General features: G+C 42.6%; 1 protein-coding gene across 2 annotated transcripts in view; it reads left to right on the top strand.

The window, feature by feature from the left end:
- The first annotated feature begins 1,202 nt into the window (after positions 1 to 1,202).
- Positions 1,203 to 12,824, top strand: part of LOC115588698 (acyl-CoA-binding protein-like) — a 17,384-nt gene continuing 5,762 nt past the window's right edge. Inside the window, exons 1-4 of one of the 2 annotated variants that reach the window (XM_030429454.1) lie at positions 1,203 to 1,359; positions 4,008 to 4,125; positions 4,535 to 4,597; positions 9,380 to 9,555. In XM_030429454.1, the coding sequence (XP_030285314.1) occupies positions 1,345 to 1,359; positions 4,008 to 4,125; positions 4,535 to 4,597; positions 9,380 to 9,540 (357 nt within the window). In that variant the 5' untranslated portion in view covers positions 1,203 to 1,344 and the 3' untranslated portion in view covers positions 9,541 to 9,555. Of the gene's footprint in view, positions 1,360 to 4,007; positions 4,126 to 4,534; positions 4,598 to 9,379; positions 9,556 to 12,824 lie in introns of those variants that run through there. The other variant, XM_030429455.1, reaches the window with a different exon arrangement.

The raw sequence follows: 12,824 nt of genomic DNA on the forward strand, positions 1-12,824 counted from the left end.
ATTGATAGTATATTTAAAATCAATTGATTAAAACAATGTTTGGTACATAATAATACCCTTTGGTTTTTTATCCCCAATTATCTGTTTGCCAAATGTGGTAGTTTAAAGTTTTTGCTTTCTTGCAATTTTATTTCAAGCAAGCTGCCTGTTAAACTTGCCAACTTCCATAAACAAGCCCTGGACTCATGGTAAATCGCTTTTGAACACAACTTCTCCCCACACACGTGTCTTATGGAATAATCAACATGTTGTATACAAAAATAAGACCCTATTTTTAAGGATTGGTATGACCGAGGAATTGTTTTTATTTATGAGCTTCTAAATGATGCTGGGGATCTAGCTACCTATGAAGAATTCACCCAACAAAGAGCATTAGACATCTCTCGGTCTTTGCATTCCAGAATACTTTCAAGTACACCTACTAAATTACAATCTACATCTAATTAAGGCGTCATTTCCAATCCTTTCTTAGTTAGGATTCCTGCACTGTGGCTTGGTGAAAGGGCTTTCAAGGAACGTTCTTGTAATAATGCTCATATCAGGAGTGTTTTTACTTCTATTCATAGTCAATATCCCAGCTCCTTTCATTGTTGGAGAAAGATGTTTCCTAACATCAGCAGGAATGTCTGGACCGAATTTAACAGATTATATTAAACCATCATATTAAACTCTTACATAGATACTATCCCTGTAATGAATTCATTAACATGTTTAGACCCGATGTGTCTCCTTTATGTTCCCTCTGAAAAGAAGAGGTTGAGTCTTTTTCTCATTTATTTTATGGATGCCTCCATTCTACGAACTATTGGACACAAATATCTTTATTAATTTGGGAGTCTTATAAGATCCTAGTCACAATCACAGAAGGTGTGTTCTTATTTTTGAGTGTTGAATCTAATAATAAGGAAATTATTGATGTGATAAAATTGTTGTGTCTGCTGGGTAAATTTCATAGTCATAAAGCCAGATTTCTTCAATTTATTCTAAATGAAACTTTGTCTAAGGTTGAACTCATTATTTTTTGATTCTGTATGTAAAGTACCTAAAAACAAAAAAGCTTTAAAGACATCGAGCCTGTTGTGGACTGTATTGCCAGATGAAATGTTGCTGCCTCTATTTTATTTGATTGATTAATTAATTAATTAATTAAAACATTTCAGTTAATGACCTGTGGAGGGCAGCAATACGCCTTGGTTGGGTGTAGACTGCCGGAAGCACTAAAGAAGAAGTGCGGCAGCGGTCCATGATGGGAGGGACGGTGGCAGCAGACAGTATTCCTTAACCATCCACTAAGTCGTCTGTTTGTGGAGCTGCCAGCTTGCCTTGTCGGAATCGTAACTAAATATGGCTGATCTTCAGGTGTGTATAGATTTTTTTTGCAACTTTAAGGTATTATAAAGCTGAGTTTAGCCCTTGAGATGAACACTAAAGGATACCGTTTGCTCTGCTAACGTTACAGGTTTAGTCAGCTAACCAAACTTAAAGCGAGCCTCTGGTCCTGCTTCCTCAAGTGAGCACATGGAAGCCTGCCTGAACCAAAGAGCTCTTTTAAACGACACTGACAGAAGTCGCAGGGGGGCTGTTGTTGGCTGCTCGCTAACAAAATGTTCGATAAAGGCTTATTATTGGGGTGTGGTGGTGGGACCGTTACCCCTTTTCTGTCCACGAAATACTCAAGTTTATGTGAAATGTTAAATGTTTTCCATCTGGTTTGTAATATCTGACAGCTGTCTGTCTGACTTGAGGGTTGGTATAATCTGGTGGACTGTGAACGGGCGGCACTGAAGAGCTCGAGATGAGTAAGATTGGTCATTTAAAATCCAAGTATTCGACTTAAAAAAATACACATGGCTACTGATACATGGCTCTGCATGCCTCGCCGCAAGTTGAAGGATTGACTATTATGTAAGGAAAAACTCATGTCTGGCCAGAGTAGGACAGACTTCTTACTGAAATTTGACCAACAGCAATCCTGTAGGGACATATCCATGATCTCGACAACATTCTGGCAAATTCTCAGATGTTACATTTAGTTGCACCCTCCTGTTGCACTGTTTGTTTTCATCCAGATTGGCCTTTTTCTTGTAGTTTGTCCATGCATTTATTCAGACATGAGTTGAGGGAGAGACTGGGGTCAAACCTGGTTGGAGGCGGAGGCTGGTTCACCTTTGCCCTACTCCGTAGTAGTAACTCAACTCGGTGAGGTCAAACCAGTGATGGAAATGCAAATCTGCGCAGCCTTAAGTGCCAGTGGAATATCCCAATGATAGATAATTTTACTTTATAGGATCTGACCTGGGGCCTCATTTATAAAACTGTGCGTAGGATTGACGTCAAAAGGTGGCATACACACGAAACACAGAAAATGCTTACGCACAAAAATATCCTGATTTATAAAACTGTGCGCATGCACGTCCTACGCCGATTTCCCTTTATAAATCACAATCCACTCTAAATGTGGTGCGCCTATGTGCGGGTCAGACCACACCCATATTTGCCTGTGAATATTCGGAGAAAAGCCCCTAATTAATATTGATTCGTGACTGAAAGCATGCCGAAAGCAGAGAGAAAGACTAAGAAGCGCAATTTCACTCGGTGTGAGGTGGAAGTTCTTGTCGGGGAGGTGAAGAAGAGGAAGGCTGTATTATTTGGTGGACACAGTGTTGGGTCGTGTCACCAGGGGCGGTTCTGGGGGGGGGGGGGCAAAAGGGGCCAGTGCCCTCGTAACTCTGAGTCTGGACCCCCCTGTGGCCCCCCTGACAGGGAGTCTGCATTAATAATACAATGACAGATTTCTTGCAATAATTTTGTTCTGAAGGGAAAGGCAGAAATAAAGTGTGACAGCAGTTTACTACCCAATCAATATCGCTGAAATTGTAAACACTGCTTTGCCTGAATGAGGGATTTATCCTTTTTTCCGGGTTGTATGTGCCCTCTAACAAAAAAGCCGGCCCCAACCTGGCCCCCCTATTAAAACTGGTCTAGAACCGCCACTGCGTGTCACCAATGCCAAAAAGGCTCTAGAGTGGCAGCATGTGGCAGACATTTGTAAATGATGTTGCCTCAGAAGGTCGGAGTGTGGCCAAAGTGAAAAAAAATGTGATTAGACATAAAAGTGGATGCAAAAAAGCACCTGGCGTCACACAGTCTGTGCCACGGGCGGGCGAACGGGCCAATCGGAGCTCATCCCGCTGGATAAAAAACTGGCGGGGATAATCGGGGAATCCCTCCTGAGTGGAGTGGTGCATTGCATTGAAAACCAAGATGAAACGAAATGAGCTATATGGTATAGGATATTAATATATTAAACTGTATTTATATCAGTTTAAATGTAATTTGCTCTACTGTTGTCTTACTATTGTCCTAAATCATGTTTCCCGTGTACACACCAAGGAGTATGTTTGTTTATTCATTGTAGAAATATATATATATATTTTTTGTATCCATTTCTTGTTAACAGACTGTTCATATATGAGAGGTAATATTACTATTTATTTTACACATCAGTTTCACACAGTTTCTCCTGTTTCTTTATTCTGCCATCAGTGGCACAGTTTCTCCTTACCACAGTTATGTGCATATGCATGGCCAAGTTTGTACAGAGTTGCATAGTGAGTGGGGTTTGAATGCAACTGAAATATTTATTTCAAACGTGTACTTATTTTTTTTTTCCCTTCAATAAAACACATGAAATCACTAAAAAGTGAATGGGGTCAGCAATGTAATCCTTGAGGGAAACTTTGATCAACAGGCTGCTTACTGCACTATAGTAGAAATACTGTAGCTTGATGATCAAAGTTTCCCTCAAGGATTAAATTGCTGCGGCTGCCATCTTAGGCTCAACTCACCTGCCGATTGAAACAGGTGTGTTATTTTTGCCAGATTGCAAAACTTCACAGGGACTTTACCTGCTTTATAGGCGAGCTTGACCCTCAACCTGCCTTAGTCCACAGGAATTAATGGAGAGTTACATTGACATTGTTCTGAAGTTATCTTCTCCTCTGAAGGCTAAATTTGATACAGCAGCCGCTGAGGTGAAGCAGCTGAAGGCGAAGCCGACGGATGAAGAGATGCTGCAGGTCTACTCCCTGTTCAAGCAAGCCACTGTGGGTGATGTCAACACAGGTGCGACAGAAGAGTCTGCCATAAACACTCCAGCACTCTACAGTGTTGATGCTGTTATGTCCAGTTGTTATAGATTGACAAAAGTCTAAAGAAGTAGTTACTAAACCACAACGGCCTTTCATTTTTTAAAGTTCCGATATCAGATCTCTTGGTCAGCAGTTTGTCTTCCCAGACAGTATAGAGCAATGATAAAATAAGCATTTATATTCTGCATCACTTGCTGACAGTCATTCATTTGATACCTTTTTAACTGTGGAAAGTAGCAGGCCAGCCACTTGGCTCCTGCTCCTAAACTCTAAACAGGAGGTGTTTTGAACTCAAGTACATTAACACCATCAGTATATGTTTTTTTTTTTAGCCACCTTGTTTAATTTACTTTAATCTGACTTTGTCATTCTTCTGCCTGAAGGTCGTCCAGGGATGTTTGATTTCACTGGGAAAGCTAAATGGGATGCCTGGGAGAAGCAGAAAGGTACATGTTCAGTCTATTGATGGTGCTGTTCTTCAATATGTTGTTCTTTCTGTACGTGGAGGAGGAGGAAGAAGAACATTAATGTTCATGCTGTGCATGTGTAAAACGGTGCCGGTGAATGAGAGACTGTAACAGAGCAGTTTAAAATATCACTTTCTATATGTTTACACATTAATGCTATTTTGAACAAGTGTATTAGCATTTTACTCAAAAAGGTTTTATTGCCCTTACATTAATGAGCATGGATTGTATAATGTTAAATAAATAAACTTCTAAAAAGACAACACTGTCAAATGTGAGAAGTGCCAAAAGTGCCTTGTGGCCTTGTCTACTGGTGTAGTGTCTTCTTGGCAAAGTTTCAATGAACTTCAATGAAGTATTTTTGTAATGCACCACATTCAGTGTCATTAACATAGACTTTCTCCTCACAGAATAATAAAAATCTTCCATAGGTGTGTGCAGTCAAAAGACAATACTGATCTCCCCTTCTCACCTGAATTCAACACCTGTCTCCAGTTAAGCAAAACATTTAGAGGATTTGTCACTCCCCCCTGGCTACCACATATTCATTACATATTAAAGGACAGCAGGGGGAGACCTTCAACCATAAATGTCCGTAAATAATACCAAAATAATCAGGTAAATACTCTTACACCCATCAAGGTAATTAATCGAACAATATCGTATTATAAATAATAAATCAAAATAAAGTAAAATTGCTCTAAAAACTGGTATAATAAAACAAAAAATAATCTCAGAAGTAAACAAATCAGTGTATTCAGTATGTAAAGTGCAATATCAGATACCTATTAGTTACTGTATTTTTATTTAATTAATTTCAACTGTCTGTGGTGAGTGCAAGGTTTATGCCTGAAATCCTCGTCATCCTATTCAAAGCCTGCAACAGGCGACTCATCGAACCGGGATGAAGTTAGTTTCAGGATGGCTATTCAGCGGACATTCACTCGGGTCCAGCCGTGACTTTACTGAGGTTCACCCAGTGTTAGCAGCAGGAGGACGGTTAGCTCACAGAGCCTTGCGCTGAATCGGTGGAAACTGATTTAGGGACTGTCATTAAATTTCTTATTACGCATAAATATATTAATACAAAATAATTGCAGTTTTTTTCGATATCTTCCATGTAATGTCCCAGTGACCCCAATCCAGCAGCAAATTGTATTAGTAAACTGGACGAATGAGACACACCTATTGTTATTGTATTTTATTTTGTCATGTGGCCCACTGACTTCTGAAACAGATTCCGTTTCCATAAAAAATATATAATAATAAATAAAATAATGGTAAAAAAGTTATCTAATGCTCAAGAGGTTAACATATTTTCAAGCAGTAATGTCAGCTTCTACACTATTTTGTCTCATGTCTTAGATTCTGATTCTGAAAATGATTTTTTTTTTCCAAAAATCTCACCAGTAGTCACCATTTAAAGGGTTATTTTTCAAAATTGCCTCCCTGGACCGGCCCCGGAGAAGTAGTGTGTGCTCTTCCTACACATAACAATGAAATAATTGCTTTTGGCATTGAAAAATGACTGTTGAACGCCTTTGATGCTGTGCAGAGGACAAGGTTAGGCAATGATGGGAATTACAAAAAACACATTTATGTCGTTAAAAATCCTACATACCCCTTCTCTGTTGCCAGACATAACCATTTCCCCCATCAAAAACAAATATTGAACACACAACGCAAGGTCCTGCTGCAACAATTCCATTACCTACAGGATCTTAGCTGATCTAGCATTTGTGCTCACATCCCCAGTCTCCACAAAACCAGAGCCCTTTCCTTTTGACAGGCTGCTGTGTCTCTCTATAAAAGCAAAGAGAGTGTGTGTGTGTGTGTGTGTGTGTGTGTGTGTGTGCCTGTGCGTGCGTGTGCGCGTGCGCCTCAAATATCTCTACGGATCGGGATCAGACTGACCTGAGATACCGTGAATAAATTATTTCAGAAATGCTTTACGAATTCCGCTAGCATTGCTAACCATAGCCACCATAGTCACGTGTGCACCAGAGCCAATCACTGCATACCGTAGCCACGTGCGCACCAGAGCCAATTACTGCAGAGCCCACCGCCACCCCCCACCTTAAGAAACGAGCGGATTTATACCTGCAGCGGCGCAAGCTAGACCGGGATTTTGCCAGCGGTACAGTCCTGTTCTGTTCAGTGCATCTAAACTGACTGTTATGCATTAATGAGACTAAATGAGTCTGGACCAAGTCTGTTGGGGTCTGAGGAGATCCGGAGACGCCCGGACAACAAAGTGAAATCAGAATCTGTGGAAGTTCGTGTGTAGCTAGCTGCTAGCCCACCCACACGGCCCACCTCCCAAGTCGACAGACAGGATGTACAGGCCCGTCCAAAACCGGACTTAGGGTAAATAATGTCCGCCACGCTTTTTCGCGAACATTGCCATCATGTTTGCCTTGTGTCTGGTGCAAGAAATGGTAAAAACGGGCTTTTGTCACAAAATCAAACTAAAGACTATTTGGTTTAAAATACTAAACCAGATAGGCACCCTAACCCAAACCTTTGAAATGCAAAAAGGAAAGCTATTGAAATGTTTTAAATGTTCAATAATATGAACTGAATTTTACCGAAGGCCTTAATTTATTCCAGCCTTAGCCCAGCGATGGACCCACAACTTAGCCCAATACATTTACATTGCAAAGCTAGGAGTTTTTCTGCACATTTTCATGGCTGAAATATAGCACTTCCAGAGATGCCACTGAGGCCTGATTCATATTCTAACCCATCCCATAGGGATACTAGAAAACCGGAGATTTTTCAGAGGAAGCGGAGAGGCAGTGCTGCGACTCCCCCCCCAACCTTGGCCTCTGAGGTTGAAAAACTGAATGCCAAACTAACTGAATACGAGGACCTGGAGAGGCGAGTAAATCTACGCATCTATGGTTTCCCAGAACGTGTTGAAGATAAAGATGCCATATCATTCCTGAGGGCTACCCTCCCCAAAATCCTCAGGGCTGACTTCGAGGGGGGCCTGGATTTAGAGCGTGCTCACCAGTCACTATTACCAGCTACGCCGGAGCCCCACCAAGGCCTTTCATTGTGCGTTTTCTGAGGTTCCAGCAGAAGGAGCGGGTGAGACAACTCGCCAGAGGGATTGGGGATGTCCGCTAGCAGAACCATAAGATTAGCTTCTATCAAGATTTCTCCAAGACCACACAGGAGCGTCGGCACTCCCTTCTGGAGTGTAAACATCTGCTTCACTCGGCCAAAATCCCGTTTGGCATCGGCTATCCTGCTGTGCATTCATTCAAAACGCAAAACGAAGTAAAGCATTGCTTTGAAGATCCTAAGAAGGCTTTGAAATGCATCAAAAACATTTAACTGACCTTAACCTTACATTGTGATGTGCCCTCCACCCCTCTAATTTTTGCACCCTGCAGAGTGACCTGGGTAAGACATTGTGACTTACGTTTCACTCTACATCTCCCTCTCTGACAGACATTTAGATGAACACTCCGGGCTTATAACATTGGAGGGTGGAGATGGCCTTTTCATTTTCTTTGCCCGGTCTGTGGACTATCTCATGCCTTGCTACCTGTAGCCTACCTTTTAATATAAGGTCTATCACTGTATCCCTTTGATTGCTATTGTCATGTTTGTTGTCTGTTCACGCCTTATCATATTTTGTAGACAATATGTGTGTTACTATCAAGCGAGCATTTAATGCCTAGGTTGCTGGGGATTTGTGTGTGTGGGGTGGGGGGGTGCTTCCAGAGGTGCCTTGGTCTGCTGAAGGTGTTCCAGACTGTTATAAGGCAGAAGTTTTAAAGCTGAGCAAAATATTCACACTGCTACTGTGTAGTTATTCAATCATTGGTGGTGTCGCTGCCACACTTGGGTGGCCGGAAACTGTCAGTTCCTTGAGTTAGTTATCCAGTTGTGGATTATTACGAAGGTTTGACAGTATTTTGCTCCCTCACCTTCCTTTGTTCTTTTTGGTGCTTTTGATGTTTTTTTTGTCCTTTTTTGTTTTGGGGTCAGGGTTTTCCCTGCCATTATACGGCTTAGGCGCGGCGCCCAAGCGTTTTTGCCTCCCGCCTAAGCAGGGTTCTCCCCAGACGGTGGAACAGCGGCGCTGCGGTGCTATACCGATAGGTCAGCGGCGTTATACTCCGCGCGTGACAGAGACGAGCGTCCGTCCCCCGGTTGACGGCTTGGAGCTCAGGGCTGACGGCGATGCGCGTCCGTCCCCCGGCTGACGGAGTTGATGACCGTCTGTCCGTGTCTGTCTCCTCCCCCCGCCCGGACTGACGTTGACGAGCGTTCCCCCCCCCACAGACGGTGCGCTGCAACACTACAAATTTCTGGGGAGAACCCTGGGGGTGGTTTTCTTTTCTTTTATGGACCCAGACTTCTCTCTTACTGCTATTGGGGCAATTCCATTTTTTATTTTACTATTTTTCTTAGCATGTGACAGCTCTCAATCTCACTTCAGTCAATACCGGGGGGGGATTCAGGAATCACACTTACTGTGCAAAGATGCGGGTCGATTAGCCAATAAGCTTTATCATCCTATTGCAACCTCATCTGCAGTTACTAAATCTAAGGGGGTAATGGTACTGCGTAAGCGCAAACTAAAGTTTGACGTGATTGACTCTTGGGAGGATAATGCAGGTCAGATGGCAATTGCCAAGATCTGCATGGATGGGATAAACATTGCACTTATTTCTGCTTACGCCCCTGATGCGTTCGATGCTGCTTTTTATGAACTATTAACTAAATCTTTGCTTGATCTCACAGGATTTCATTTAGTTCTAGGGGCAGATTTCAGTGCGGTATGGGACAGCAGCATGGACAGAACAGGCAGGATCGAGAGTAGGGACCAGCCTCTGAGGTGCTTCGTAAGTGGGCAACCGGTACAGGTATGGTCGACATTTGGCGTATGTTTAACCCCTCTTTAAAAGACTTTTCATTTTACTCAGGGAGACATAAGTCCTTCTCGAGGCTGGATTTTTATCTTTGTCTCGAGGAATCTGTGTCAAAATATTCATAATGCACATTATATTCCGCTTACCTGGTCTGATCATGATAGGGATGGAGTGATTTTCGATCGGATCGTCTGTTGGCGATCAAAGGGAGGATCATGATCTTTTTTTTCAAATGGCGATCTTTAAGGCGATCTTTAATTAATTTACTGCCATAAGATGTTAAAGAAAAAATCTCTAGAACCTGCGCACTACTGTGTACTTAAAAATGTTTCTCGTGGAGCAACATGTCTGCATACAGAGCCCTTTGATCTGTACAACTGAGGAGTGAATATTAAACTCTTAACTAGACAATTCCCCGCCGGGAAATCGCGAGAGTGGGCTGTGTGCTTTGCCCCGTGACGAAAAAGCAAACATGGCATCAGCAAAGTTTCCTCGACATCAAGCGGGAAAGGCCTTAAGGAACACACACATCAAGTTTTGTGGTCCTAGTTTCAGAAATGCGGTAATACATTAATCCGGCGAAAAACGGAAGTAAAGCAGCGCCGCCATTACTGCGGTGCTTTGCTGCTAAGGAAGTAGCGTGTTGGTCCCGTAGCGGTTGCTGAAGACGTTAGCTGTAGATGCGAAAATGCTCTTCTATTTCTTTTTTTTTTTTTTTTAAACGTATGCTGTTCAATAATGCCAGGAAGAACATGTTGTGAGACCAGGCGGCAATTTGGGACAGGCGATTAATTCCTCCCTCTCAAAAATCCGGGATGAAAATGTCACAAACTTACCCAGCTTCTCGGTGAAATCTCTGGCATCCTGCTGGGCAATAGTTGTCTTCTGCAAGTGAAGTTGTTGCGGCAGAGGAAAAGATTCAGCTGACCAGCACTCTCTGCAAACTCCTCATCTCTGCTGTCACTCACAGTGGCGGACATTTGTTTCTCCATCGCCCTGATCATTTTGCGGGACACTCTCTCGTGGCGTGCCCGTTTGCTGATAACTCATCCCCGCATGTTTATCTCAGGCTCCTCTCTAGCCTTCTTCCTCCCTCCAACAGGCAGCCTGGCCCTGTTGCTGTCCACCTCGGACAGACGCTGAAGCTCAGTTTCTCTCCCTCTCTTGGGGTCGACAGAGAAACGTCTCACGGCTGCTTCTCCCGAGTTTTCCTCTGCATATTTTACAACAGAAAGTTTGAATTTGAAGTTGTACTTTTTATTTGTTGTTGCACCGGAGCCATGGTGATCATCAATGTGATACTGACTGACAGAAAGCAGCACAGCACGTGAAAAAGGCGAAGAAGAAATAACATGCAGTGTCAGTGGTCACGTCTCCTTCTTTAATAAAAAAAAAATAATAATAATTAGACCCGACATTTTTTTTAAATCAAAATATACACCTGAATCCGGCGTTTAAAGTCACCTGACGTTTTCACGAGCAGGATGCTTCCATTGAAAATCCATTAGAGGGCACCGGCAATTCACAGTCCGCAGCCACGCAGTAATGGCGGCAGGCAAGATGGCGGCGCCCATAGATGTTGCCCCGGATTTGTGTATAGGAGCGAGTTAAAAAAGGCAGCATTTTTGCAAATCCTCTTCCCGATTTACGTTGGAGTGAATGGAGCAGTTTAGAGCTACTCTTGTCGGTTAGAGGCAGATAAATCCCAAACCTAAACTATTCTAGAAAACTGAATTATAGCATACAGAGTCCGATCAAGCCGCAAATTGAATGAGTGAAAAAATAATCGTTTAATGTAGTTTAAATGTTGGGAAATATACTGTGTGTGTGCGTTTGTGTGCATGTGAGTGCACGCTTAAGCATGGCTGTGTGTGCGTGTGTGTGTGTGTGTGTGTGTGTGTGTACATGTCTCTCTGTCTGTCTGTCTAATGTGTGTCTCCTGTCTGTCTGTCACTCTCTCTCTTTGCCCAGCTGATTTCGGTTGCTAGGTGACAGTTGGCAGGGGCCGTAGCAATGGACTGTGAGGGAGTCAGTTGGCCCTCTCCACTCTGCTGCACGAAAATTTCCCAATACACAATCATTGAAAACCCTGAATTTCTCCAAAATCACTCACCATCGTTCAAGGATCACAGTTCAAAAACTACACATCATAGGAAAAAAGTTCAAATACAACAAAAATACTCAAGACCTGTGCCTACATTTTAAAGCTGGAATGGTGTTTCTAGCTGAATGTATGCCAGAGCAGGAGATGTTTGAAAAACATTGCAGATTTGCGAGTTTTTTGACCTCATCCCATTCATTCCTTATGGGAAGTATCTTGCAGCTGTTCGTGTCTTATGACGTGAAACATTAATATTCTAGAAAACTGAATAATAGCATACAGACTCCGATCAAGCCGCACATTGAATGAGTGAAAAAATGATCGTTTAATATAGTTTAAATGTCGGGAAATATACTGTGTGTGTGCGTCTGTGTGCATGTGAGTGCACGTTTAAGCATGGCTGTGTGTGTGTACATTTCTCTCTGTCTGTCTGTCTGATGTGTGTCTCCTGTCTGTCTGTCTGATGTGTGTCTAGTGTCTGTCTGTCTGTCACTCCCTCTCTTGGCCCAGCTGTTTTTGGTTGCTAGGTGACCGTTGGCAAGGGCCATAGCAACGGACTGTGAGGGAGCTGATTTGAGAGCAATTTCTGCCTCACATCTAGGACGTCAAACTAGTGCTATTTGGTCAAAATCATACATGATATCGACAATTTTTTTTCACGATCAAGCCAGAAAGGCCTTAAAGAACACACTCATTAAGTTTTGTGGTCCTAGCTTCAGAAATGTGGAAATGGCAGCGAGTTAAAAAAGGGTGCAGTTTTGGAAATCCTTCTCCCGATTTACATTGGAGTAAATGGAGCATTTCAGAGCTACTCTTGTCGGTTAGCGGTCGATAATTCAAAAACCGTAAATCCTACCGATAAAGTAGACACATTGGGAGAAAGAAGACAAGTGTGGCTACAACTCTGGAAAATATCACTGTTTTTGAGCCTAATTTGTGGTCAGGATCGTCACGGAAAGAGAAAATTTCGGAGCAAATTTTTGAGTCTCTCTCACTCTGTCAGTTGGCCCTCTCCACTCTGCTGCACGAACATTCCGCCATACACAATCATTGAAAACCCTGAATTTTCCCAAAATCACTCACCTTCATTCAAGGATCACAGTTCAAAAACTACACAACATAGGAAAAAAGTTCAAATACAACTTAAATACTCAGGACTTGTGCCTACATTTTAAAGCTGGAATGGTGTTTCCACGTGAACGTATGCCCGAGCAGG

Source organism: Sparus aurata, chromosome 9 (assembly GCF_900880675.1).
Source record: "Sparus aurata chromosome 9, fSpaAur1.1, whole genome shotgun sequence".
In the NCBI taxonomy this organism is placed as follows: domain Eukaryota; kingdom Metazoa; phylum Chordata; class Actinopteri; order Spariformes; family Sparidae; genus Sparus; species Sparus aurata.